Source organism: Mizuhopecten yessoensis, unplaced genomic scaffold, assembly GCF_002113885.1.
Source record: "Mizuhopecten yessoensis strain PY_sf001 unplaced genomic scaffold, ASM211388v2 scaffold641, whole genome shotgun sequence".
Lineage (NCBI taxonomy): Eukaryota > Metazoa > Mollusca > Bivalvia > Pectinida > Pectinidae > Mizuhopecten > Mizuhopecten yessoensis.
In genome coordinates, this window is record NW_018403648.1 from 430,026 (window position 1) to 456,855 (window position 26,830).

Below are 26,830 nucleotides of genomic sequence, written 5' to 3' on the forward strand. Positions count from 1 at the left end.
CCAGTGATAGTTGGTGACACCAGACAGTGATAGTTGGGGACATCACCCAGTGATAGTTGGGGACACCACCCTGTGATAGTTGGTGACACCAGATAGTGATAGTTGGGGACACCAACCAGTGATAGTTGGTGACACCAGACAGTGATAGTTGGGGACACCACCCAGTGATAGTTGGGGACACCAACCAGTGATAGTTGGGGACACCACCCAGTGATAGTTTTGACCGGTACTAAGAATACTTCACATTGTCAAAGTAAAATCACATTATGTATGCCCAATGAACTTATTTCATGATTTACTGGCCCAATTCTGAAGTTTTATTTCATTCAAACTTTTTTTAAATTTCCATTCCAAGGCATAATCAGCAATACATATAACAAAAGTTCATGTCAAGGTACGTCTTACATGTCAAGGTACATCTTACATGTCAAGGTATGTCTTACATGTCAAGGTCCGTATTACATGTCAAGGTCCGTATTACATGTCAAGGTCTTCTTACATGTCAAGGTAACTCTTACATGTCAAGGCCGTCTTACATGGCAAGGTCGTCTTACAGGTCAAGGTGGTCTTACATGTCAAGTTCGTCTTACATGTCAAGGTCGTCTTACATGTCAAGGTCCGTCTTACATGTCAAGGTACGTCTTATAAAGTACTTCTTACATGTCAAGGTCCGTCTTACATGTCAAGGTCGTCTTACATGTCAAGGTACGTCTTACATGTCAAGGTATGTCTATCATGTCAAGGTCATCTTAAATGTCAAGGTCGTCTTACATGTCAATGTACGTCTAAGATACAGTAGGTAACCAATTATAAATTGTACATTTGATTCGGTCTGTTTACAAATACATTCAAATTGTACTAATTCAGATAACTTATTATATTTTATGAATACAGAGAAACTAGGTTCTGTCTAGAATCTCAATAGTACAGATATTTACTGCATTAATTTAAGGTCAAATTTCTGCTAACTTTCAAATGGACTACAGTTTTTCCAATATTTGAAATTGACATTTTTCTACTATAGTATATGTCTCAACCATCAATTTGTGACAGATACTTATAGTATTGAATATATGGTATATGGCTTATTATGACACATTAACTGATTAGAGAGTGAAAATTGAACAGACAATGGGATTAGTTGATACCTTAAAGCCCCAAAATTGACAACATTAAAATCCCCATGTCTTCCCAGAGACAGTGCATTGTTTACAAAATTGTGTATATGTTGTCAAAAAATTTCAAAGTTGTCAACATTCAGAAGTTATTAAAATAAATTCAGACAAGAATTTGAACCAGGGACCCTCCAAACTCTAGACAGGTGCTCTACTAATTAAGCTTACGCCCCTGCCGATTATTGACCTAGCTAGTTCAGTTCCACTACACAATAATCAACAGCATTGTTAACAGTGAGTTTTATTATCTCTATTTCTCAGAAAGTACTTGAGAGATCTTCCTCAAACTAAATCTGTAGGTTTCCCTTGGTCCCTAGTTACACATACCAAAATTTGGGACTGAACGAAAACCAAGATGGCCATGCAGCAGGCAGCCATCTTGGATTTTGACAGTTAAGGTATGTTTTTGCTATTTGTCACAAAGTACTGGAGGTATCTTTCTAAAAATCGATATGCATGCTCCTCTTATTAAAAATACCCCAGAGTCTAACGAGAATCCAACTGTCATTGAAAGAACTTCTAATATGTAAGAATAACAAATTCCAGCATTTTGCATATAATTAAGCCATTTTCATACAAAAGCATTTGCCATAGGTTTAAGTAAATGTGTTTAGAACCTCCAAAATTGGTCTGGTTAAAAGTGCCTGTACAGAAAATAAAGAGCAAAGAAGGTAAAAGATCCCTTTTGGTAAATCTAATAAAGATCCTTTGATGTTGGGCACCTGGAGATCCGTCTAGAGTCTTTTGTTCAAGTATCTGGTTACTAAAACTTGACCCAATGGACAACCCTAATAATTAGTACAGTTGTGTAACCGTCATCAGACTTCACTTGTCTTTACACACAGTTATAAATAGTACAGTTGTATATGCAACACAAACCATCATGCCACCAGGTTCCATCTCTGGAATAAGTTAAAGCAGCTAGCATAGCAGCTTTTATGCCAAAGACATTTATTGTGCAAATTGACAATTTTTCTTGTGAATGGATTTGTTAGATCATTTGAGATACAGATGTCTGCACATTTATGCTTTGAGAGTTTTGTGACCATGATTATAAATTCTATTGAATCTATATAGATCAAGTCTAGTGGCATTTCCAACTTACCGCTTTTCACGACGTTTACGATAGGCATTTGTGATAAAAACCATCAGCATGATGAAGACAATAATATCCATTATTGACATATAAGATCGTATGGCAAAATCAAATTCTTCTTCTTCATGTAATTTCTTCATTTTTATCCCTTTACGCACGTCAAAAAGATCTTTTTTTCTTACACCGCTTCTGAAATTTAAATCACAAAGATTGACAATTTACTCAGTAAACAAGGCATCACAAGTGATACAAATCACCTCGCATTCACACATTGTGTGTCATACATGAGGAAATGAATAGAAAATTCAATGATGTAACAGTAACTGCTCTAGCGACTGCATCTGTTGAAGGTATTGTCATGGCAAACCATTGTATCAAGTCTCATGAAATTCTGTTGAGGAAGGAAGTCAGCAGAGCGATGACAATTCTTTTTCTAAAAATAGTAACAGTGACCTTGACCTTAAACAAAGAAAACCTGAAACATGTATTGGTTCAAAGCATTGCCATACCAAACACTTGTATGAAGTTTCATGAAATTCCATTGAGGAATGAAGTTGCTAGAGCAATGCCAACAATTTTCTAAAAATAATAATAGTGATCTTGACCTTCAATGTAGAAACTTAAAATGCATATTTGTGCAAGGCACTGCCATACAAAACATGTGTATGAAATTCCATTGAGAAATGAAGTCGCTTCGGCGATGACAAAGGGTGTAACAGGCCGAATCCTATATTCCCTCAAACTTTCATTACGAGAGGATAATATGTGCAATATATTAAATATTAAATTAAGTTTTATATTTTGTATTGTTTTAGCTGATCATACCGGCAACTGAATGAGACCTTTCAATTGTCTTATTTTATTTTTTGTATGTCTCTCTAAACCAGGGGTGGCTAAAAAAACAAAAAAAGTTACCACTTACAGCATTTCAAAACCTTCAATCAAAGTTGGACCTTTTCCTTAAAGGCTCCAATGGCATTTTATGGTACTCTGAATCAGTATAAAGGGGGTAGTATTGTTCATGGTACTCTGAATCAGTATAAAGGGGGTAGTATTGTTCATGGTACTCTGAATCAGTATAAAGGGGGTAGTATTGTTCATGGTACTCTGAATCAGTATAAAGGGGGTAGTATTGTTCATGGTACTCTGGATCAGTATAAAGGGGGTAGTATTGTTCATGGTACTCTGAATCAGTATAAAGGGGGTAGTATTGTTCATGGTACTCTGAATCAGTATAAAGGGGGTAGTATTGTTCATGGTACTCTGGATCAGTATAAAGGGGGTAGTATTGTTCATGGTACTCTGGATCAGTATAAAGGGGGTAGTATTGTTCATGGTACTCTGGATCAGTATAAAGGGGGTAGTATTGTTCATGGTACTCTGGATCAGTATAAAGGGGGTAGTATTGTTCATGGTACTCTGGATCAGTATAAAGGGGGTAGTATTGTTCATGGTACTCTGGATCAGTATAAAGGGGGTAGTATTGTTCATGGTACTCTGGATCAGTATAAAGGGGGTAGTATTGTTCATGGTACTCTGGATCAGTATAAAGGGGGTAGTATTGTTCATGGTACTCTGGATCAGTATAAAGGGGGTAGTATTGTTCATGGTACTCTGGATCAGTATAAAGGGGGTAGTATTGTTCATGGTACTCTGGATCAGTATAAAGGGGGTAGTATTGTTCATGGTACTCTGGATCAGTATAAAGGGGGTAGTATTGTTCATGGTACTCTGGATCAGTATAAAGGGGGTAGTATTGTTCATGGTACTCTGGATCAGTATAAAGGGGGTAGTATTGTTCATGGTACTCTGGATCAGTATAAAGGGGGTAGTATTGTTCATGGTACTCTGGATCAGTATAAAGGGGGTAGTATTGTTCATGGTACTCTGGATCAGTATAAAGGGGGTAGTATTGTTCATGGTACTCTGGATCAGTATAAAGGGGGTAGTATTGTTCATGGTACTCTGGATCAGTATAAAGGGGGTAGTATTGTTCATGGTACTCTGGATCAGTATAAAGGGGGTAGTATTGTTCATGGTACTCTGGATCAGTATAAAGGGGGTAGTATTGTTCATGGTACTCTGGATCAGTATAAAGGGGGTAGTATTGTTCATGGTACTCTGGATCAGTATAAAGGGGGTAGTATTGTTCATGGTACTCTGGATCAGTATAAAGGGGGTAGTATTGTTCATGGTACTCTGGATCAGTATAAAGGGGGTAGTATTGTTCATGGTACTCTGGATCAGTATAAAGGGGGTAGTATTGTTCATGGTACTCTGGATCAGTATAAAGGGGGTAGTATTGTTCATGGTACTCTGGATCAGTATAAAGGGGGTAGTATTGTTCATGGTACTCTGGATCAGTATAAAGGGGGTAGTATTGTTCATGGTACTCTGGATCAGTATAAAGGGGGTAGTATTGTTCATGGTACTCTGGATCAGTATAAAGGGGGTAGTATTGTTCATGGTACTCTGGATCAGTATAAAGGGGGTAGTATTGTTCATGGTACTCTGGATCAGTATAAAGGGGGTAGTATTGTTCATGGTACTCTGGATCAGTATAAAGGGGGTAGTATTGTTCATGGTACTCTGGATCAGTATAAAGGGGGTAGTATTGTTCATGGTACTCTGGATCAGTATAAAGGGGGTAGTATTGTTCATGGTACTCTGGATCAGTATAAAGGGGGTAGTATTGTTCATGGTACTCTGGATCAGTATAAAGGGGGTAGTATTGTTCATGGTACTCTGGATCAGTATAAAGGGGGTAGTATTGTTCATGGTACTCTGGATCAGTATAAAGGGGGTAGTATTGTTCATGGTACTCTGGATCAGTATAAAGGGGGTAGTATTGTTCATGGTACTCTGGATCAGTATAAAGGGGGTAGTATTGTTCATGGTACTCTGGATCAGTATAAAGGGGGTAGTATTGTTCATGGTACTCTGGATCAGTATAAAGGGGGTAGTATTGTTCATGGTACTCTGGATCAGTATAAAGGGGGTAGTATTGTTCATGGTACTCTGGATCAGTATAAAGGGGGTAGTATTGTTCATGGTACTCTGGATCAGTATAAAGGGGGTAGTATTGTTCATGGTACTCTGGATCAGTATAAAGGGGGTAGTATTGTTCATGGTACTCTGGATCAGTATAAAGGGGGTAGTATTGTTCATGGTACTCTGGATCAGTATAAAGGGGGTAGTATTGTTCATGGTACTCTGGATCAGTATAAAGGGGGTAGTATTGTTCATGGTACTCTGGATCAGTATAAAGGGGGTAGTATTGTTCATGGTACTCTGGATCAGTATAAAGGGGGTAGTATTGTTCATGGTACTCTGGATCAGTATAAAGGGGGTAGTATTGTTCATGGTACTCTGGATCAGTATAAAGGGGGTAGTATTGTTCATGGTACTCTGGATCAGTATAAAGGGGGTAGTATTGTTCATGGTACTCTGGATCAGTATAAAGGGGGTAGTATTGTTCATGGTACTCTGAATCAGTATAAAGGGGGTAGTATTGTTCAAACGCCAGTAACAGTTGCTCTATCTCGAGTATAAATTACTGGCTGGAGTCTTACAACCTGAACCAAGATTCATCAAAAATCTTGCAGCTAGTTTCTGAAGGAAGTAAAAAATATGATTGATTCAGGTTTTGAGGTAAGTGACCTGTGAGCCTCCCTCTTGGCGTGAGCCCCTTCTTGAGTATAAATTCCGATTTTCATCTTTGAAGCATCATACCATATACAATTATGAACTTCACGTGAGGTCTATCCCTGATTTACGGACCTGGTCTGAACAATATTCACAGAGGCCGAAGGCCGAGATGAATATTGATCAGTCGAGGTCCGTAAATCAGGGATAGACCGAAACTGAAGTCCACAATTGCTTTATTATATGACATTTTACAATAAGATTAATTATTTTTCATGTCATAAACACATGGATGGCATGGACCATTTTGGAATCACAGAGTGAAGGATTTCAAATACAAAATAACATACACAAAAATTGAAAATGACCATATGTGACCTTGGAAAAGTGTCAAGGTCATTTACATCTGAGTATGCTATTGGTCACATATCGGCAGCCCATGCATTTTGGTTATTTGCAAGAAGTCATTTAAATGTTTTGAATATGTGAAAAACTTTGAAGTGCTTCATTCCAGCATGCTTCTTGCCAAATATCATCACCCTAGGCCTTTTAGTATTCAGAAGAAGTTGTTCAAAGATTTTAACATATTTGACCCCTGTGACCTTGAATATGGGTGAAGGTCATTTATTTGAACAAACTTTGTTGCCTTCATTCAAGCATATTACAGGCCAAATATCAACACTCTAGGCTTCTTGGTTATTTCAAGTCATTGAAATGTTTTTAACATATTTGACCCCTGTGACCTTGAATATAAGGTCATTCATTTGAACAAACCTAGTAGCCCTTCGTCTGATGAATTATTCATCCAAGCATGCTTCTGGCCAAATATCATCACCCTGGGTCTTTTGGTTATTCAGCCGTTTAGATGTTTAAATATATTTGACCTCTATTACCTTGAATATAGGTCAAGGTCATTCATTTGAACACACTTTGTAGCCCTTCATCTAAGCACGCTTCGGACTAAAAATCATCATCCTATGCCTAACCCTGTTGGTTATTCAGAAGAAGTTGTTTTAAAGTTTTAAGTGTTTTTGACTCCCTGTGACCTTGAATATTAGTCAAGGCCATTCATTTGAACAAATTTGGTAGTGCTGCATCCCAGCATGTTATTGGCCAAATATCATCATCCTGGGCCTTTTGGTTATTCAAGTCTGATTGTATTATATTGAGCCAACAAAAGCAAAAACTTCATTCTTTTCAAAGTAGAGTACGTACACGCAGTAAAAGGGTGAATACATAGAAAACAAGACACTGCCATTTGTTTTAACATAATTGCCCTTTATCCAAGAAAGCAACATGCTAGATATTACACTATGTACAGGCCTCATGGTTCATTATCATAATGTTGTTTTTAATACATCTTATCCCATTACCTTGAATGTACCTCAAAGTAAAATTATTTGATAACATCTCATGCATGCAAGCACGGAATTAGATTGCTATCTAAGTCTGTGATGCAAGCACGGAATTAGATTGCTATCTAAGTCTGTGATGCAAGCTACTGGCAGAATATCAATACTCACAGTTCATTTCAAGAAATTTTTGTTCAAAGATTTTAACCCATTTTATTGCTTTGACCTTGAATATTGGGCAGGATAAATGTTTGAAACACCTTAGCAAACTACATGACAAGTGCATGTAACAGGTACATGTAACAGGTACATGCATCAGGAATCCAGGCATCAAAGTACTTGAGTAGAAGTCGTTTGAGAAAAAATAACAGCCCTTTACTTCAGCAACCTTTAAGCTAATTATCGTAATAACCTAATGAATACATTTATATAGAAGAAAACAAAAGTTACCATTGCATGGACAGAAAAGAGATCATGGTAAAGGATCAAGACTTTATCTAAAACAAAATTGAAGCCATACAGCACCTATTATCATGTCTATTCTCCTCCATCTGAAAATCTGCCCATGTGGATTTCCGATGATGACCTCGTGCTCCTGTAGTTGTGTAAGAGGTGGAGATAAAACTGCTGTCATAGGATAATCTGGACTCTGGGCTACCAAGGACTTCGTAAGCCTCTACAATCTTGGTGAACTGACGTTGTGCATTTGGATCACTACAGACATCTGGGTGGTACTGAGAGAGGGGAGATAACTTTACTTAAAATTGTTAAGAATTTGAAGTACACATTGATAGATATAGCATATAGCAATTGACATCTATATTTTGTAATGCACTTTTAGACACCAAGCTGAAGCTCCTAATTCAGATGACAAACAGTGATATAAACAGAGTAGGCAATTCACTTCAAATCTACAATATTTGCAAAACAAATAAACATAATAAATTATACATTATGATATGAATTATCATCACTTATAATTGATGTTATATACATACATGATCAAAAAGATCAAGGTTAACAGAGAGAATCAACATAATGCTTGTCTAAGCAATGACTTCTGAATCACTGACTCTTTAATAAAAAAAAATTATAACTTCATATTAAGATGTCTCATGACTAGTAAAGTAAAGAGGAGACAAAATACAAAGTAGTGCATTAAGGAGATGTGTATTACTTTGTCATGCTTGCTTGCATAGCTGATACTTTGTAATGCTTGCTTGCATAGCTGATACTTTGTAAGTTTTAGAATGAAATCTTTTAACTCAGTCATGTACTTGTTAAAGAAGCTGCAGACAGTAGTTGACCTTAATTTTGATTTCCTCTATTAGGCCCCACTCCTCCATCCCATTGGCCACACCCATACCCTTCATTTACATAAAACTGAAGGACTGTAGATCCGTGGCCAGAGAGTACTTCGTAAATAACAAAATAATTTTTAGGCTGACATTCACTCTTTAGGGGTTAAGATTTAAACATTTACCCCTTTTACCACTGGTTCAAGCTGTTCCTTCCCCCTCCCCTATAAACTTCCCTAAATACTATATATCTACCTACCCCAAATAAGCCTTGCCAAATTTCCACCAGACTAGGGATATTACTGCCCTTAATACATGTAATACAAATTCCCAAATGCACCACCAGGTCAATTATAAGTGATATTTTTTGTTAAACTGTATTGTTAAGCATTATATTACTTTATCTTTTGTATTACCCAATATTACCTTTCTTGGCAAAAAAATGTTACTGAACAAATGAGTTTTAATAAGACCTAGAGACACGTATGTGTGGGTGTTACAGACAGAACTCCTAGTATTTGGGTTAGAGACACGTATGTGTGAGTGTTACAGTAGAACTCCTAGTATTTGGGTTAGAGACACGTATGTTTGAGTGTAACATTAGAACTCCTAGTATTTGGGTTAGAGACACGTATGTGTGAGTGTTACATTAGAATTCCTAGTATTTGGGTTAGAGACACGTATGTGTTAGTGTTACAGTAGAACTCCTAGTATTTGGGTTAATGACACGTATGTGTGGGTGTTACAGTAGAACCCCTAGTATTTGGGTTAGAGACACGTATGTGTTAGTGTTACAGTAGAACTCCTAGTGTTTGGGTTAGAGACACGTATGTGTTAGTGTAACAGTAGAACTCCTAGTGTTTGGGTTAGAGACACGTATGTGTGGGTGTTACAGACAGAACTCCTTGTAGTTGGGTTAGAGACACGTATGTGTGGGTGTTACAGACAGAACTCCTAGTAGTTGGGTTAGAGACACGTATGTGTGGGTGTTACAGACAGAACTCCTAGTAGTTGGGTTAGAGACACGTATGAGTGGGTGTTACAGTAGAACTCCTAGTATTTGGGTAAGAGACACGTATGTGTGAGTGTTACAGTAGAACTGCTAGTATTTGGGTTAGAGACACGTATGTGTGAGTGTTACAGACAGAACTCCTAGTATTTGGGTTAGAGACACATATGTGTGAGTGTTACATTAGATCTCCTAGTATTTGGGTTAGAGACACGTATGTGTTAGTGTAACAGTAGAACTCCTAGTGTTTGGGTTAGAGACACGTATGTGTTAGTGTAACAGTAGAACTCCTAGTGTTTGGGTTAGAGACACGTATGTGTTAGTGTTACAGTAGAACTCCTAGTATTTGGGTTAGTGACATGTATGTGTGAGTGTTACAGTAGAACTCCTAGTATTTGGGTAAGAGACACGTATGTGTGAGTGTTACAGTAGAACTGCTAGTATTTGGGTTAGAGACACGTATGTGTGGGTGTTCAAGTAGAACTCCTAGTATTTGGGTTAGTGACACGTATGTGTGAGTGTTACAGTAGAACTGCTAGTATTTGGGTTAGAGACACGTATGTGTTAGTGTTACAGTAGAACTCCTAGTATTTGGTTTAGAGACACGTATGTGTGAGTGTTACAGACAGAACTCCTAGTATTTGGATTAGAGACATGTATGTGTGGGTGTTACAGTAGAACTCCTAGTATTTGGGTTAGAGACCCGTATGTGTGAGTGTTACAGTAGAACTCCTAGTATTTGGGTTGATGACACGTATGTGTGGGTGTTACAGTAGAACCCCTAGTATTTGGGTTAGAGACACGTATGTGTTAGTGTAACAGTAGAACTCCTAGTGTTTGGGTTAGAGACACGTATGTGTGGGTGTTACAGACAGAACTCCTTGTAGTTGGGTTAGAGACACGTATGTGTGGGTGTTACATTAGAACACCTAGTATTTGGGTTAGAGACATGTATGTGTGAGTGTTACATTAGAACTCCTAGTATTTGGGTTAAAGACACGTATGTGTGGGTGTTACAGTAGAACCCCTAGTATTTGGGTTAGAGACACGTATGTGTTAGTGTAACAGTAGAACTCCTAGTGTTTGGGTTAGAGACACGTATGTGTGGGTGTTACAGACAGAACTCCTTGTAGTTGGGTTAGAGACACGTATGTGTGGGTGTTACAGACAGAACTCCTTGTAGTTGGGTTAGAGACACGTATGTGTGGGTGTTACAGACAGAACTCCTTGTAGTTGGGTTAGAGACACGTATGTGTGGGTGTTACATTAGAACTCCTAGTATTTGGGTTAGAGATATGTGTATGTGGGTGTTACAGTAGAACTCCTAGTATTTGGGTTAGTGACACGTATGTGTGAGTGTTACAGTAGAACTGCTAGTATTTGGGTTAGAGACACGTATGTGTTAGTGTTACAGTAGAACTCCTAGTATTTGGGTAAGAGACACGTATGTGTGAGTGTTACAGTAGAACTGCTAGTATTTGGGTTAGAGACACGTATGTGTGGGTGTTACATTAGAATTCCTAGTATTTGGGTTAGAGACACGTATGTTTGAGTGTAACATTAGAACTCCTAGTATTTGGGTTAGAGACCCGTATGTGTGAGTGTTACAGTAGAACTCCTAGTGTTTGGGTTAGAGACACGTATGTGTTAGTGTTACAGTAGAACTCCTAGTGTTTGGGTTAGAGACACGTATGTGTTAGTGTTACAGTAGAACTCCTAGTATTTGGGTTAGAGATACGTATGTGTGAGTGTTACAGTAGAACTCCTAGTGTTTGGGTTAGAGACACGTATGTGTGGGTGTTACAGTAGAACCCCTAGTATTTGGGTTAGAGACACGTATGTGCGGGTGTTACAGTAGAACTCCTAGTATTTGGGTTAGAGACCCGTATGTGTGAGTGTTACAGTAGAACTCCTAGTATTTGGTTTAGAGACACGTATGTGTGAGTGTTACAGACAGAACTCCTAGTATTTGGATTAGAGACATGTATGTGTGGGTGTTACAGTAGAACTCCTAGTATTTGGGTTAGTGACACGTATGTGTGAGTGTTACAGTAGAACTGCTAGTATTTGGGTTAGAGACACGTATGTGTTAGTGTAACAGTAGAACTCCTAGTGTTTGGGTTAGAGACACGTATGTGTGGGTGTTACAGACAGAACTCCTAGTAGTTGGGTTAGAGACACGTATGTGTGGGTGTTACAGTAGAACTCCTAGTATTTGGGTTAGAGACACGTATGTGTTAGTGTTACAGACAGAACTCCTAGTATTTGGGTTAGAGACACATATGTGTGAGTGTTACATTAGATCTCCTAGTATTTGGGTTAGAGACACGTATGTGTGGGTGTTACAGTAGAACTCCTAGTATTTGGGTTAGAGACACGTATGTGTGGGTGTTACAGACAGAACTCCTAGTAGTTGGGTTAGAGACACGTATGTGTGGGTGTTACAGTACAACTCCTAGTATTTGGGTTAGAGACACGTATGTGTGGGTGTTACATAAGAACTCCTAGTATTTGGGTTAGAGACACGTATGTGTTAGTGTTACATTAGATCTCCTAGTATTTGGGTTAGAGACACGTATGTGTGAGTGTTACAGTAGAACTCCTAGTATTTGGGTTAGAGACATGTATGTGTGAGTGTTACATTAGAACTCCTAGTATTTGGGTAAGAGACACGTATGTGTGAGTGTTACATTAGAACTGCTAGTAGTTGGGTTAGAGACATGTATGTGTGGGTGTTACATTAGAACTCCTAGTAGTTGGGTTAGAGACAGGTATGTGTGGGTGGTTCATTAGATCTCCTAGTATTTGGGTTAGAGACACGTATGTGTGGGTGTTACATAAGAACACCTAGTATTTGGGTTAGAGACACGTATGTGTGAGTGTTACAGACAGAACTCCTAGTATTTGGGTTAGAGACACATATGTGTTAGTGTTACATTAGATCTCCTAGTATTTGGGTTAGAGACACGTATGTGTTAGTGTTACAGTAGAACTCCTAGTGTTTGGGTTAGAGACACGTATGTGTGAGTGTTACAGACAGAACTCCTAGTATTTGGGTTAGAGACATGTATGTGTGAGTGTTACATTAGAACTCCTAGTATTTGGGTTAGAGACACGTATGTGTGAGTGTTACAGACAGAACTCCTAGTATTTGGGTTAGAGACAGGTATGTGTGGGTGTTACATTAGAATTCCTAGTATTTGGGTTAGTGACACGTATGTGTGAGTGTTACATTAGAACTCCTAGTATTTGGGTTAGAGACATGTATGTGTGGGTGTTACATTAGAACTGCTAGTAGTTGGGTTAGAGACATGTATGTGTGGGTGTTACATTAGAACTGCTAGTAGTTGGGTTAGAGACATGTATGTGTGGGTGTTACATTAGAACTCCTAGTAGTTGGGTTAGAGACAGGTATGTGTGGGTGGTTCATTAGATCTCCTAGTATTTGGGTTAGAGACACGTATGTGTGGGTGATACAGTAGAACTCCTAGTATTTGGGTTAGAGACACGTATGTGTGGGTGTTACATAAGAACTCCTAGTATTTGGGTTAGAGACACGTATGTGTGGGTGTTACATTAGAACACCTAGTATTTGGGTTAGAGACATGTATGTGTGGGTGTTACATTAGAACTGCTAGTAGTTGGGTTAGAGACATGTATGTGTGGGTGTTACATTAGAACTGCTAGTAGTTGGGTTAGAGACACGTATGTGTGGGTGTTACATTAGAACACCTAGTATTTGGGTTAGAGACACGTATGTGTGAGTGTTACAGACAGAATTCCTAGTATTTGGGTTAGAGATATGTGTATGTGGGTGTTACAGTAGAACATTCAAATTAATTTCAATAAAAACAACACTTTCTAAATATGCCAATTATGCTGTTGTTGTTCCTTGATTGCCTTAGTTTTCAAATTCTCAGTACTTTAAATATCAATTCAGTAGTGAATAAAATGAAAGATAAAGAAGTTGTTGTTTTTAGAGAACATTCTTGTTTAACTTTTATTACAGTAGGTTTAATAATGCAATATTTTAAAGAGTATCAAACCTTGCTAACACTTTCAGATATCAGTAAATAGGAGTAATGTATAAATCTAAATTTAATTAGATTTCAATGATAAACAGTTAGTAGGAAATCACTTTAACAATATTCTATATAATCTTGAACCCACCTTTTTAGATGACTGTATATAGGCACTTTTAACTTCCTTTTGAGTGGCCGTTGTTTTTATTCCCAGTACGTCATAATGAGTGGAACTGTGGTGTCTGGAAAAAAAGGACATTACTATTCAATGAGATTCATCAGCCCAATCTTACGTCAATTCAACTCAGAACTGTCAAAGGTAGCCTGATATAGTTTCCTCTGACCCTGACACTAGACTGAGACAGTTTGACAGATAGATGTTTGGTGTCCACACTAGACATGTATCTGTCAAAGTGTCTAAGCCTGGTGTCTGAGGGCCAGAGGAAACTCAGGCTACTGGCAAAGGATATTTAATCCTGACCGAAACAAAGACAATGTAAATATCACAAAACTTAAAAATAGGTGGTTGACTTAAAAAGAATATTCTCAATAATCTGGTTGAATTTTCGCTTGCTTATTAATTAATGTCGACCTAAGCTTATGTCTTGTACAAAAATAGCTGGTTGATGAGAAGCAGCTAGTTTTGGCAGTTCTGGTACTAAAAAAATTAAAGGTTAATTTGAATGAGATGATTTGGATGCAAATAATAGATTTGGTAAAGGTATTTGTAACAAACACATGTAACACTACATTAATTACCTCGCTGATGTTTGAAATCCCCGATATAGCCTTGGCCAGGACCAGCAGTGCCTCACCAGGAGAGCAGATCCATTATACACTCTCATAGTCCCAGCATCTTGCAATACTTTATTAACCAAATCAGAGAAATATATTCCACAATATTGTTTTTCTCAATGTTGTGATCTCAAACTCTTAAGGTGTAGTTAATATTTGATAGAAAGTTCATCTGTGCTGATCCAAGAGATGAGGTCGGGGAAAACCACTAACTTCCAATTGGGGTGGATTTGGTACTTAAAATAGCAATATCACTTTAAGCTTAACTTTATTATTTTTCAAATTGTTTGTCCAAGTCGCATTTATTAAGTCATGAAACATCATAAAAATGCAAAAATAAACTTTATTTGTATGTGGGAAAGTACCAAAAGTAGATGCAATACTTCCAGTAGAGTTACATCAAGTTTCTAAGTAGCCAACGCTTTCAGTTTTAAACATCTTTTAGCAAAATATTATTTACCTTGACGTAAATTAATGCGATTTTTGATAATATATTGCAAAAGTTATTGTTAAAGCGATTTGGGTTATTTTTAGTAACAAATCCATACTCCAAATGGCGAGTTTGTGTATTATATGCAATTTGGTGGTTTTCCCTTACCTTGAGATCATCCGGGTGGGGGCCATGGAGCCATTGACCCCCTAAAACTGAAATTTAACCCTCCATGTTCCAATTTTCTTTAAATTTTACATAGAATTGACCTATACATTTTGATTTTGTCTAAAAATTGCTAAAATGGCCCACTGCTCTCAAATTCCATGATTCCTGTGTAATATAAACATAATGCTTTAAAAAAATTAGAAAATATATTTAACAGGTGTCAGACGTTTCTCCCCAAATTTTATTCATATTGCCCCTACCAGTTCGCCCCAAAAATCCATAACGCCCCAAAAAAACAAAACGCCCAAACTAGTTCGCCCCAAAAATATATAACGCCCCCTTCCAAAAAAAGGAGCTTGCTTATTTTCCCATTTTCTTAGGAAATTCGTAGTTAAATAATTATATGTGATTGTGTTTACCGTGCTAAGGGGATTAACTCTTGTTTCGTGTATACATACTACGGAAAGGTCGGCGCATCTGCAAAGCCGGAATATAAAAGTGATATGTTTCCTTTAACGTTCGTTTTCAGATGTGACTTACGGAAATGAAGCATTGTGTACATTCTTTCATCATACACCGACGCATGTGGCTTAAAAATAAACAACAAATCCATGTTTTCATGTGTTGTATTTGTGCTATTATAAAGAACATATTTCTTTTAGGTATATGTACATCTTGTCATCAAACTTTGATGCCTGTGACCTGCTGGAGTACAGTCGATAGCTCTTGAGACTGAGCAATGCAAACCATCAGAAGAATTTGACAGATATCTACCTGTATAGCCATACGAAAATTTACACGCATATATACATTTTAGCACTTTTCGGGACGAAACGTGTCAAGTATATATTTGGTGAAAGAATCACTCACCTTCTGTGTTCGAGTGACCTGTGTCATTGTGCCAATGTTTATACCGTGTTTACATCTACGTCAAACATGCGCTTTAAATAATTTCACATTAACGGCAAACGTCTCTGTGAGTTAGGAAAAGGGTTATACAACAAACATTTATTAAGGAAGTTTGTTCGTTCAAATTGGTTCATTCACACATGGAAATCAGCATCCATTATGTAAAACATACTCGGTTACTTTAAGAATTTAAGGTAGGAATTTAAAGATTCCCACCAGACACCGCTGATTTGCCTTTCAAAGGAAATATCTTTTATACTTAAAACTTATATCATTAAGCAAATCTAATTCCTGGGTAAAATATTATAATTATAGTCCATATGCAATAACACAAATTTCTTTGATTTTCAATATGATTTTATTGATATACATATACACCAAATATCAGTTTACACCATCGGTACATTCTTTCTTAAATCATTGTTAGTCAATTTCAGTTAATATAATGTTTGTTAAGCACGTAGAGTGATATTGCAAATGCACAAGCGTATTGCTGACTCTGATGAAAACGCACAGCATAACCTTTAATGACTGAACGTTGTTTTGGCAGCAAATGGTATGCTAATTTTGTCTTTTATTAATTTGTATTAGCAATTAAGCATATTTGATTGCACAAAATGAGGTTAATTAATTTGACAGCTTGTTTAGTTTGCGTAAAAGATGTAATTGCCGTATTTTCTAAACTTGTAAAACTTGTGTAAGTGATTAACTGTTAGCCACAGGGTCACGTTACAGATATGGGTTACAACACACATAAACATGTTTATGTGTGTTGTGATCCTTATCAGTATAGCATATGTGTGATTGTAACGTGACCCTGTGATTAGGCCTAGCCGATTAGTCTAGTTTCATCTGTTCATATATATACAGGTCGGGGAAAACCACTAACTTGCGTATAATACGCAAACTCGCCTATTATACGCCAATATGGGTATGGATTTGTTACTAAAAATAGCCAAAATCACTTTAATCTGAACTTTTTCAAATTGTTTGTCCAAGTCGCATGTATTCAGTCATGAAACATAATACAAATGCAAAAATAAACTTTATTTGCATGTGGGAAAGTACCAAAAATAGATGCAATACTTCCAGTATAGAGTTACATCAAGTTTCTAAGTAGCCAACATTTTCAGTAAACATCTTTTAGCAAAGTATTATTAACCTTGTCGTAAATTAATGCGATTTTTAATAATATCTTGCAAAAGTTACTGTTAAAGCTATTTGGGTTACATACTTATCTTGGGTGTTTTTTTGAAAGGGCTGATCTTAATCCCTCTACGCTTTCTGCGCACACTACTGTAAACATTCCAGTTGGTTCCACTCAAGCGGTGTTTTGATGAAGAAGGAGTTCTTGTATGCTCCCTGTTTGGCTCCTGGGATGATTAATGGCCTCGGGTTGTTGACAAGCATTTGCAAAAGTTACCAGTTTGAGAAACAATATTATTACTGATATGGGAAATAAAGTAAAATAAAAACACAAGCAATTCTTTTAAACACTTGGAGCAAAATGGGCTTTAGTTCTGACGCCTTACTTTTTATGAAAATGACAAACCACATCACTTAATTACTTTGTTCTCCATTGACTTCAGTGTATAGTCCGCAATTGTGACAGGTGAACATATTTTTTCTTTGTGCTATTTACACAGTAGCCTCTTTAACACACTATAAGCAATGGAGGTAATACAATTTGTCATTTTCATTTTGTAATTTGATCATTCAAAGATCATATTTTTTAATACCCAGCGAAGCTTTTGTAGTGAGAGCCACTGTGGAGAATTTATTTTTGTTTCCATATAGAAGATTGTGCACATGTCTATGACCTGTCATCCATAAAACCAACAGATTTCTACCGATATGAGTACAAAATCGTGGCTACTTCTTAAGTGGACTGAAACCAATAACACAAGGATATTTTTGTGCACAATTTGTTGTACCTCATTGCATTTTTATTAGCTCGCCTCTTCGTAGAATAGAGGGGCTAATGTAGTCACCCCGGCGTCAGCGTCCCACCTTCCGAGGTTAAAGTTTTGGGGCAAGTTTTTTCAAGACAGTGTTGGATCATCACACTCAATACACAGTTGTCTATTATGAGTTTAAGTCATTTATATTGAGTGTAAGCAATGTGTGGACCATATTTTCATATTTTATGGCCCAAAAACAGCTTAATTAAATTTGAGGTTTATGTTTTTTGGCAAGTTTTTTTGTGAAGTGTTGGACAACCACCATCAATACGCTGTTGTCTATTATAAAGTTGAAGCATTTATATGCAGTGTTAGCAATGTTCTGGGCAATATTTTCATATTTTATGGCCCAAAAACACCTTAATTGGACTTAGTTAAATTTGAGGTTAAAGTTTTTGGGCAAGTTTTGTTGGGTAGTGTTGGACCACCACCATCAATAGGCTGTTGTCTATTATAAGGTTGAAGTATTTGTATTGAGTGTAGGCAATGTGTTGAACCATATTTTCATATTTTAGCGTCCAAAAACAGCTTAATTTGACTGTGTGAATTTCTTAACAATCACTTCACATAGATGTTTCTACACATTTAACAGTCCTTGAAATATCATGGTGGTAAGTGAGGTGGCAAATAAAATGGCAGGCACTATATCAACGTTTTACTATACATGTGTTTCTATTGATAGTTGCAGTATTACAATAACATACATAGGCGAGCTATGCTGTTCTCCGACAGCTCTTGTTGGATTATGTTGAAAGAATGACACCCTTTTTGTTCATAATATTTCAAAGAACTTAGTATGTTTTCATTTCACTTTATTCCCCTTTTCAGTAATAAAATAGTGAGTTACTCAAATGGGTAACTGTTACCCAAATGCAGCATATGCATTACTACCCATATGTGCTGTTGTGCCCAACCTGTCGATGTCACCAATGAGTTCCAAAATTTGGATACATGACAAGTAAGAAAAAAAGAGATTGTCGTAGAAGTTTGTGAAGCTTCAAACCAGTCAATAAAAAATTGAAAATGTTTTATATTAATTACCACATTTTTCAGAGTCCTTCAGATGGAAACCTGCAGACTGACATTCATGTTTGAGACATGAAGATACTGGCACCGATTGTTGGTCTGACTAGACCGAGATGGAATCCACAAGCTACCCCTCTTTGGTTTCTCAAAAGGTACATGTATACGATTTCGGTTGATGTGAATTACATCATTATATAATCAAGGACAAATATTTGTAGGCATGTTTAATATTTCAACACCTTCATTATAGATTCATGCAGGATCATAGATGATATTGGTGTCAGGAAGGGAACAAGTGTACAATGGATACAGAATCAGTAGAAAGTTGCTATACTGGACAGCTTTTGTGATGGCAAGAATCAAGAAGCTTTATTTAACTTCGCATATACATGTAACATATTAACATTAGCATTGTAGTGCTATTCTTGCGACAGTCGACAGTTTTACAATGTAATAGCTAGAAGACCAACTGACTATGCAGAATGTATATGTATACAACTTGACCAAGGTGGAGCTGTCTTCAAATAAATGAGAAGATTGCAACGAGGTGCCAGCTGACTGGGCTCTTTACAAATAAAATTATGTCAATTTTAAATATTATAAATGTCTTGCCGCGATGAAGTAGTGGAAGCGAGACTAAGGTGTTAATTTTCTGGCGGCAGCGTCAAAAAGAAGTTTTTGTATTTAACTTAGTGTCACTGAAAGTATAAGTGCTAAACCAACCAAACTTCAACCATAGATGCATCTTAGTTAGTACATCTCAACCGGATCTATGCAGCCTAGCTTTCATGGTCCATTGACTTTGTCAGCATCTCCATCAACATTAAATTTTTACGTTTAAGTTAGTTTTTCTATATGTGCATTGATGGTCAAAGCGTGGCAAAGGCGAGACATATCAATCCGAATGGCTCGTTTTTAATCAGCAGTGTAATTAGATGTTCACCCTAAAGTACAAAGGTACATTACAATGTAAGTGGTGTCAGCCCTATACCATAGGAAGAAAAAGGGAAAGATCAAGAGAACTGAAGTGGTACATTTACATTTGATCAAGGTTGGCCTTTTCAGTAGTATATGTATGCCTATACTTAGAAGATAACATTGAAGAAAATACTGATTCTGAGTTTCATAGTCAGTTGGTCTTCTATTAAATTGTATGATTGTTGATGTTTATGATAATGCAATGGAGTACTTACTGTGCCTTGTACAAGTTAAGTCTCTGAATCCCATTATCATACTGACAAAGTATACATACACTGTATACCAATAAATACAGGGCAGAACAGTGAAAAAATTAGCTGGTCAAAATCTGTCCTTGAATAAATATGTAGTACATATTCCTGGATATGTGAATAAATCAGATCATTAGGCAAAATGATTACTGGCAAATTTGTATTTAACAGAATCATTTATAGGTGTTGTTCAGTATTTTCTTTCATGAATTCCAGGTCCATATCAACACATTATGATATCTTGGGAATAAAAAAGAATGCCACCGAAGAAGATATAAAGAGTGCTTATGTAAAGCTATGTAAAAAGGTATGGTACAATTCGTTTATATGTCGGTGAATAGAGTAGAGTTGTGTAACACTTTGGTTACCATACTTATCTAATAATATAAGCCTATATCTGATGATACGCCCGTCCATCTCCTGCAGTTCATCAGAAATGCCATAAAATGTTATGCGAGTCTTAGAAACAGGTTGGCTGTTATACCCCTTGATTGGGTGAGACATTAAAAAAACACCTCCATGATTGAGTGCCATGGGGTGTTATTATGGGAATAATGCATGTGGCACATACAGTTGGAGTTCTCTGTTAGAGTTGTTGATGGTAAACATCGTACTGATATATCAATATGTCACAAGTACAAGTTTGTGTAGTACAAAAGTCCTCAGAACAGTCTATCTTGTAGATGCAACACTATTTTAAACAACTGTTTGGAAAGATTGAAATTGGGAATACATGTTTTATAAACTTTTTACTGTCAGCCAGTGTTTCCTAGTACACTACCAACGTATGATCCTTTTAGATTAGTATGAGTTTCAGTTATCTTTCCTTGTACAGTACCATCCTGATGTCAGCTCTTACCAAAACTCAGCGAAGAAGTTCAATGAGATTGCAGAGGCTTACGCTGTCCTAGGCAACAAAAAGTCGAAGGTGATATACGACAGAATATATAACCCACCATCATATTCTGGTCCGACACAAGCCAACAGGTACCAAGGACAACATGGGTACAGATCTAGGGATAATACCTTTAACAGTCAGAGGTATGTATGTATACAGATCTAGGTATAAGACCTTTTACAGTCAGAGGTATGTCTGTATACAGATCTAGGTATAAGACCTTTTACAGTCAGAGGTATGTATGTGTACATATCTAGGTATAAGCTAGACCTTTAACAGTCAGAGGAATGTATGTATACAGATCTAGGTTAATACATTTAACAGTCAGAGGTATGTATTTGTACAGATCTAGGTTAATACATTTAACAGTCAGAGGTATGTGTGTGTACAGATCTAGGTATATGACCTTTAACAGTCAGAGGTGTGTATGTGTACAGATCTAGGTTAATACATTTAACAGTCAGAGGTATGTGTGTGTACAGATCTAGGTATATGACCTTTAACAGTCAGAGGAATGTATTTGTACAGATCTAGGTATAAGCTAGACTTTTAATAGTCGGAGGTATGTATGTATACAGATATAGGTTAATACCTTTAACAGTCAGAGGAATGTATGTATACAGATCTAGGTATAATACCTTTAACAATCAGAGGTATGTATGTGTACAGATCTAGGTATAATACCTTTAACAATCAGAGGTATGTATGTGTACATATCTAGGTATAAGCTAGACCTTTAACGTACAGATCCAGGTATACTACCTTTAACAGTCAGAGGAATGTATTTGTACAGATCTAGGTATAAGCTAGACCTTTAACGTACAGATCCAGGTATACTACCTTTAACAGTCAGAGGAATGTATTTGTACAGATCTAGGTATAATACCTTTAACAATCAGAGGTATGTATGTGTACATATCTAGGTATAAGCTAGACTTTTAATAGTCGGAGGTATGTATGTATACAGATCTAGGTTAATACATTTAACAGTCAGAGGTATGAGTGTGTACAGATCTAGGTATAAGGCCTTTAACAGTCAGAGGTATGTATGTGTACAGATCTAGGTATAAGCTAGACCTTTAACAGTCAGAGGTATGTATGTATACAGATCTAGGTTAATACCTTTAACAGTCAGAGGTTATAGTAAACACTATAGATATTAAGACAGTAACAGAACAAAGAGTTGTTGATACATAGCTTTAGATTGTATTTCAACTACACTTCAGACACTGTCAATATTTATAAGTAAAAGTACACAAATAGTGGTTAAATATTATGGCCTGCTCAACAAGATATATCTTGTACTGAAGGTTACATTAAACGTCTGTGTAAGTTAAAAAAGAAAACATCATAGATAAAAACGAAGTCTTGTAACATCAGTACTTCAACAAATGTTTTTTGACATTAACTTTTACAAGTATGACATCAGTCTGACGCAATATTTGAAATTCTTAATGTCAGTCTGTGTGCTGCAATTTGATATTGGAATCTCAACAGACCTCAGAATAATAGGTAACAGTACATCTACGAGTATTTGCACTGTATATCAGCATTAAATAACTGCTAAATTTCAGTCTGTGTGCTACAATTTGATATTGGAATCTCAGCAGACCTCAGAATAATAGGTAACAGTATTTGCACCATATATCAGCATTAACTAACTGCTAAATGTCAGAATGCTGGCAGTCCTATTCAGATGTACACACAGGGCTTATAGAAGAGAGTGTATATATTGCATGTGCAAGTTGATATCAACTGATGACAAATGGCAGTTGCCTAATGAAAATTGCTGCCACATCACACCCTTGGTAGACTCAGATCAGGGAGACTTTGGTAAATACACTGTAACCACACAGTAGTATGGTTACACCGGTAAGGACGGGTGCATTAACCACTGTATTTCTACCTGGTGGTCATAGAGTCATATAGCAGGTTCTCATTGAATTTTTCTCCAAACTTGCATTTAGAGTTTTGGGAAAAAATGCTTCAGGAAATGATATCCAAATAATTAGCATTGCATGGCACATAAATTAAGAATTTCTGTTTTTGTTCTTATTTCTAAGCTTAAAATGTCCACACAATAACCATAATCAGCTCCCAATACAGCTGATATACAGTTTAATTGACATAAAAGTATCAGGTTGTGAAAATTGCATACACAAAAGTACCTCTTTACATCGCATGCCAATTTCTTGAGCTACTTTCCCACAAGTATCACATTTTGGTTACACAGACATTTGAAGTAATAATTAATGTTCTGTGATCTATTCTCTAGTTACTAGCAGATAAAATACATGTACTGTGATCTATTCTCTAGTACTAGCAGATAAAATACATGTACTGTGATCTATTCTCTAGTACTAGCAGATAAAATACATGTACTGTGATCTATTCTCTAGTACTAGCAGATAAAATACATGTACTGTGATCTATTCTCTAGTACTAGCAGATAAAATACATGTACTGTGATCTATTCTCTAGTACTAGCAGATAAAATACATGTACTGTGATCTATTCTCTAGTACTAGCAGATAAAATACATGTACTGTGATCTATTCTCTAGTACTAGCAGATAAAATACATGTACTGTGATCTATTCTCTAGTACTAGCAGATAAAATACATGTACTGTGATCTATTCTCTAGTACTAGCAGATAAAATACATGTACTGTGATCTATTCTCTAGTACTAGCAGATAAAATACATGTACTGTGATCTATTCTCTAGTACTAGCAGATAAAATACATGTACTGTGATCTATTCTCTAGTACTAGCAGATAAAATACATGTACTGTGATCTATTCTCTAGTACTAGCAGATAAAATACATGTACTGTGATCTATTCTCTAGTACTAGCAGATAAAATACATGTACTGTGATCTATTCTCTAGTACTAGCAGATAAAATACATGTACTGTGATCTATTCTCTAGTACTAGCAGATAAAATACATGTACTGTGATCTATTCTCTAGTACTAGCAGATAAAATACATGTACTGTGATCTATTCTCTAGTACTAGCAGATAAAATACATGTACTGTGATCTATTCTCTAGTACTAGCAGATAAAATACATGTACTGTGATCTATTCTCTAGTACTAGCAGATAAAATACATGTACTGTGATCTATTCTCTAGTACTAGCAGATAAAATACATGTACTGTGATCTATTCTCTAGTACTAGCAGATAAAATACATGTACTGTGATCTATTCTCTAGTACTAGCAGATAAAATACATGTACTGTGATCTATTCTCTAGTACTAGCAGATAAAATACATGTACTGTGATCTATTCTCTAGTACTAGCAGATAAAATACATGTACTGTGATCTATTCTCTAGTACTAGCAGATAAAATACATGTACTGTGATCTATTCTCTAGTACTAGCAGATAAAATACATGTACTGTGATCTATTCTCTAGTACTAGCAGATAAAATACATGTACTGTGATCTATTCTCTAGTACTAGCAGATAAAATACATGTACTGTGATCTATTCTCTAGTACTAGCAGATAAAATACATGTACTGTGATCTATTCTCTAGTACTAGCAGATAAAATACATGTACTGTGATCTATTCTCTAGTACTAGCAGATAAAATACATGTACTGTGATCTATTCTCTAGTACTAGCAGATAAAATACATGTACTGTGATCTATTCTCTAGTACTAGCAGATAAAATACATGTACTGTGATCTATTCTCTAGTACTAGCAGATAAAATACATGTACTGTGATCTATTCTCTAGTACTAGCAGATACAATACATGTACTGTGATCTATTCTCTAGTACTAGCAGATACAATACATGTACTGTGATCTATTCTCTAGTACTAGCAGATACAATACTTGTACATGTACTGTGGCCAGTTTTCTTTGACTAGTATTTTGGTACTAGGATGAGAATTATATCTGTGTGATTAATGAAATATATTTTGATTGCATTTCCTGAAAATAGCAAATTATGATGAATTTTATGAATAAAAAAGGAGTAAAGAATATGTTGTGATAACTTCAGACGACAGAACTCTCCAGAGGCTCACTACAGACCGGTGACATTTTCCTCCAGTAGAAGAGGTGAAGAAAATGCGTACGGGCGAGCTGCTGGGTTCATGGCCGTAACAGGAGCTCTGTCTGTAGGATTCCTTACTCTCATATTGGTGTAAGTACCAGTTTTATGAAAGCCCTACCAGATGCAATAAGTACCCTTCCCCTAATAAGTATCCCTTCCTTCTTTTTTCTGTGAAATATGCATATTAATCACTTGTCAGTGGTGTAATTAAGGGTATGATGCAGCATCTGTCATCCATCTGTCTGTCGTCCAATTTTCAACGTTTTTTTATTTGGACAAATTCTTTTTGAAGAAATGAGTGTCCAAGGTTCCATAAAGCTTACTAATAGGTACATACTTGGGATGGAGTGTTATAAAATTTCCTCATATGAGCTTTTTTGATCTCCTTTCATGATCACAGGGATTACATAAATTCAAAATTTCAAGGAACATTCTCTGAAGAGAAAGTGGGTCCAGAGCCATTAAAACATTATGAAGACTAGCAATGTGAATCTTTTCTAACAATATCTGATTTATGACAGAGGTCGACTTTGAAAGCTGGCTAGAGTCAAAGGTTATTATGGACTGTAATGGGTTAAAAGCTTTAAGACATTCTTTATAACTTCCAGAAGGCCTGGTATCCTGATATTGTGTTTAACAAGTAGGTGTCTTTGGATAGGGCACTATAGAGTTACCTCATATTAATGACATTGACTTACTTTTAAAGGTCACAAAGATTAAATGCATTAAAAACGTCAATAACATTTTGTGAAGAACAATAAGGTCTAGAGTCATGATTAATTATGGAGACCAATAGTGTAAATCTTTTTCTAGTATTTTGTGTTTAGGTCGAAGGTGAACTTTGAGAGCTGGTTGGAGTCCAAGCTTTTTTATGGTAACATGGGCTTTAACATAAGCTGTAATAGGTCAAACACATTTTACTTAGCTCTGTAAGGCCTAGGATGGAGCAATGCATATTGTCATCATACCAATGACCTTAACCATCCTTCAAGGTCACAGGGGTAAAAGATATGTTAAAAAACTTCACATTGTTCAGTTATAGGTTGGGAATCGGTTGACATTCCCGTGGCATAGCAATACATGTTTCCTGGGCATATATAAAAAAAAAAGCTTTATATCAGCATCTACCCCTAACTCTGGCCCCATCAATAGGGTCCTATTTCTAGGTCATTACATAAAAATTAATTGAGATCCCATCCCGATAGTTATACTGGTCCCAACCAGATTTGGTATGAAGCTTTCTTGGGACCAGAGAGACATACATGTTAAAAGTATTTTTTGTAAGTGTAATTTTTATTACATTTGTTAATGTTTTTCTGTGATGATTTGATCAGTACACTAACACAATAATGTAAGGATTGTGAGTGTCAGTTGGAATTTAAAAAACGTTCTATCACAAAAATATTAATTGGTATGAACTTAGACAGAGGAGGAAGTGTGTGTTACATTCAGACACATAGTGAAGCCTTGCTGGCCTGTTAGTGTTCAGACACATAGTGAAGCCTTGCTGGCCTGTTAGTGTTCAGACACATAGTGAAGCCTTGCTGGCCTGTTAGTGTTCAGACACATAGTGAAGCCTTGCTGGCCTGTTAGTGTTCAGACACATAGTGAAGCCTTGCTGGCCTGTTAGTATTCAGACACATAGTTTAGCCTTGCTGGCCTGTTAGTTCTCAGACACATAGTGAAGCCTTGCTGGCCAGTTAGTGTTCAGACACATAGTGAAGCCTTGCTGGCCTGTTAGT

General features: G+C 36.6%; 2 protein-coding genes across 4 annotated transcripts in view; one reads left to right on the plus strand and one right to left on the minus strand.

Moving 5' to 3' along the window:
• The window catches only part of LOC110451377 (dnaJ homolog subfamily B member 9-like), a 24,229-nt gene extending 8,281 nt beyond the window's left edge, over positions 1-15,948 (minus strand). For all 3 annotated transcript variants that reach the window (XR_002463067.1, XM_021499357.1, XM_021499364.1), the window contains exons 1-5: positions 15,861-15,948; positions 14,357-14,462; positions 13,746-13,839; positions 7,794-8,002; positions 2,281-2,460 (exon numbers count right to left, since the gene is read on the minus strand). Coding sequence is in view for 2 of the 3 variants with exons in the window: in XM_021499357.1 (XP_021355032.1) it covers positions 2,281-2,460; positions 7,794-8,002; positions 13,746-13,839; positions 14,357-14,442 (569 nt within the window). In the remaining variant the exon portion in view is untranslated. The remainder of the gene's footprint in view (positions 1-2,280; positions 2,461-7,793; positions 8,003-13,745; positions 13,840-14,356; positions 14,463-15,860) is intronic.
• A 438-nt stretch (positions 15,949-16,386) lies between these two features.
• LOC110451388 (chaperone protein DnaJ-like) overlaps positions 16,387-26,830 on the plus strand; it is a 19,277-nt gene continuing 8,833 nt past the window's right edge. The window contains exons 1-5 of the mRNA XM_021499377.1: positions 16,387-16,455; positions 18,914-19,038; positions 20,332-20,422; positions 20,951-21,156; positions 25,035-25,178. Of these exons, the coding sequence (XP_021355052.1) occupies positions 18,959-19,038; positions 20,332-20,422; positions 20,951-21,156; positions 25,035-25,178 (521 nt within the window). The 5' untranslated portion in view covers positions 16,387-16,455; positions 18,914-18,958. The remainder of the gene's footprint in view (positions 16,456-18,913; positions 19,039-20,331; positions 20,423-20,950; positions 21,157-25,034; positions 25,179-26,830) is intronic.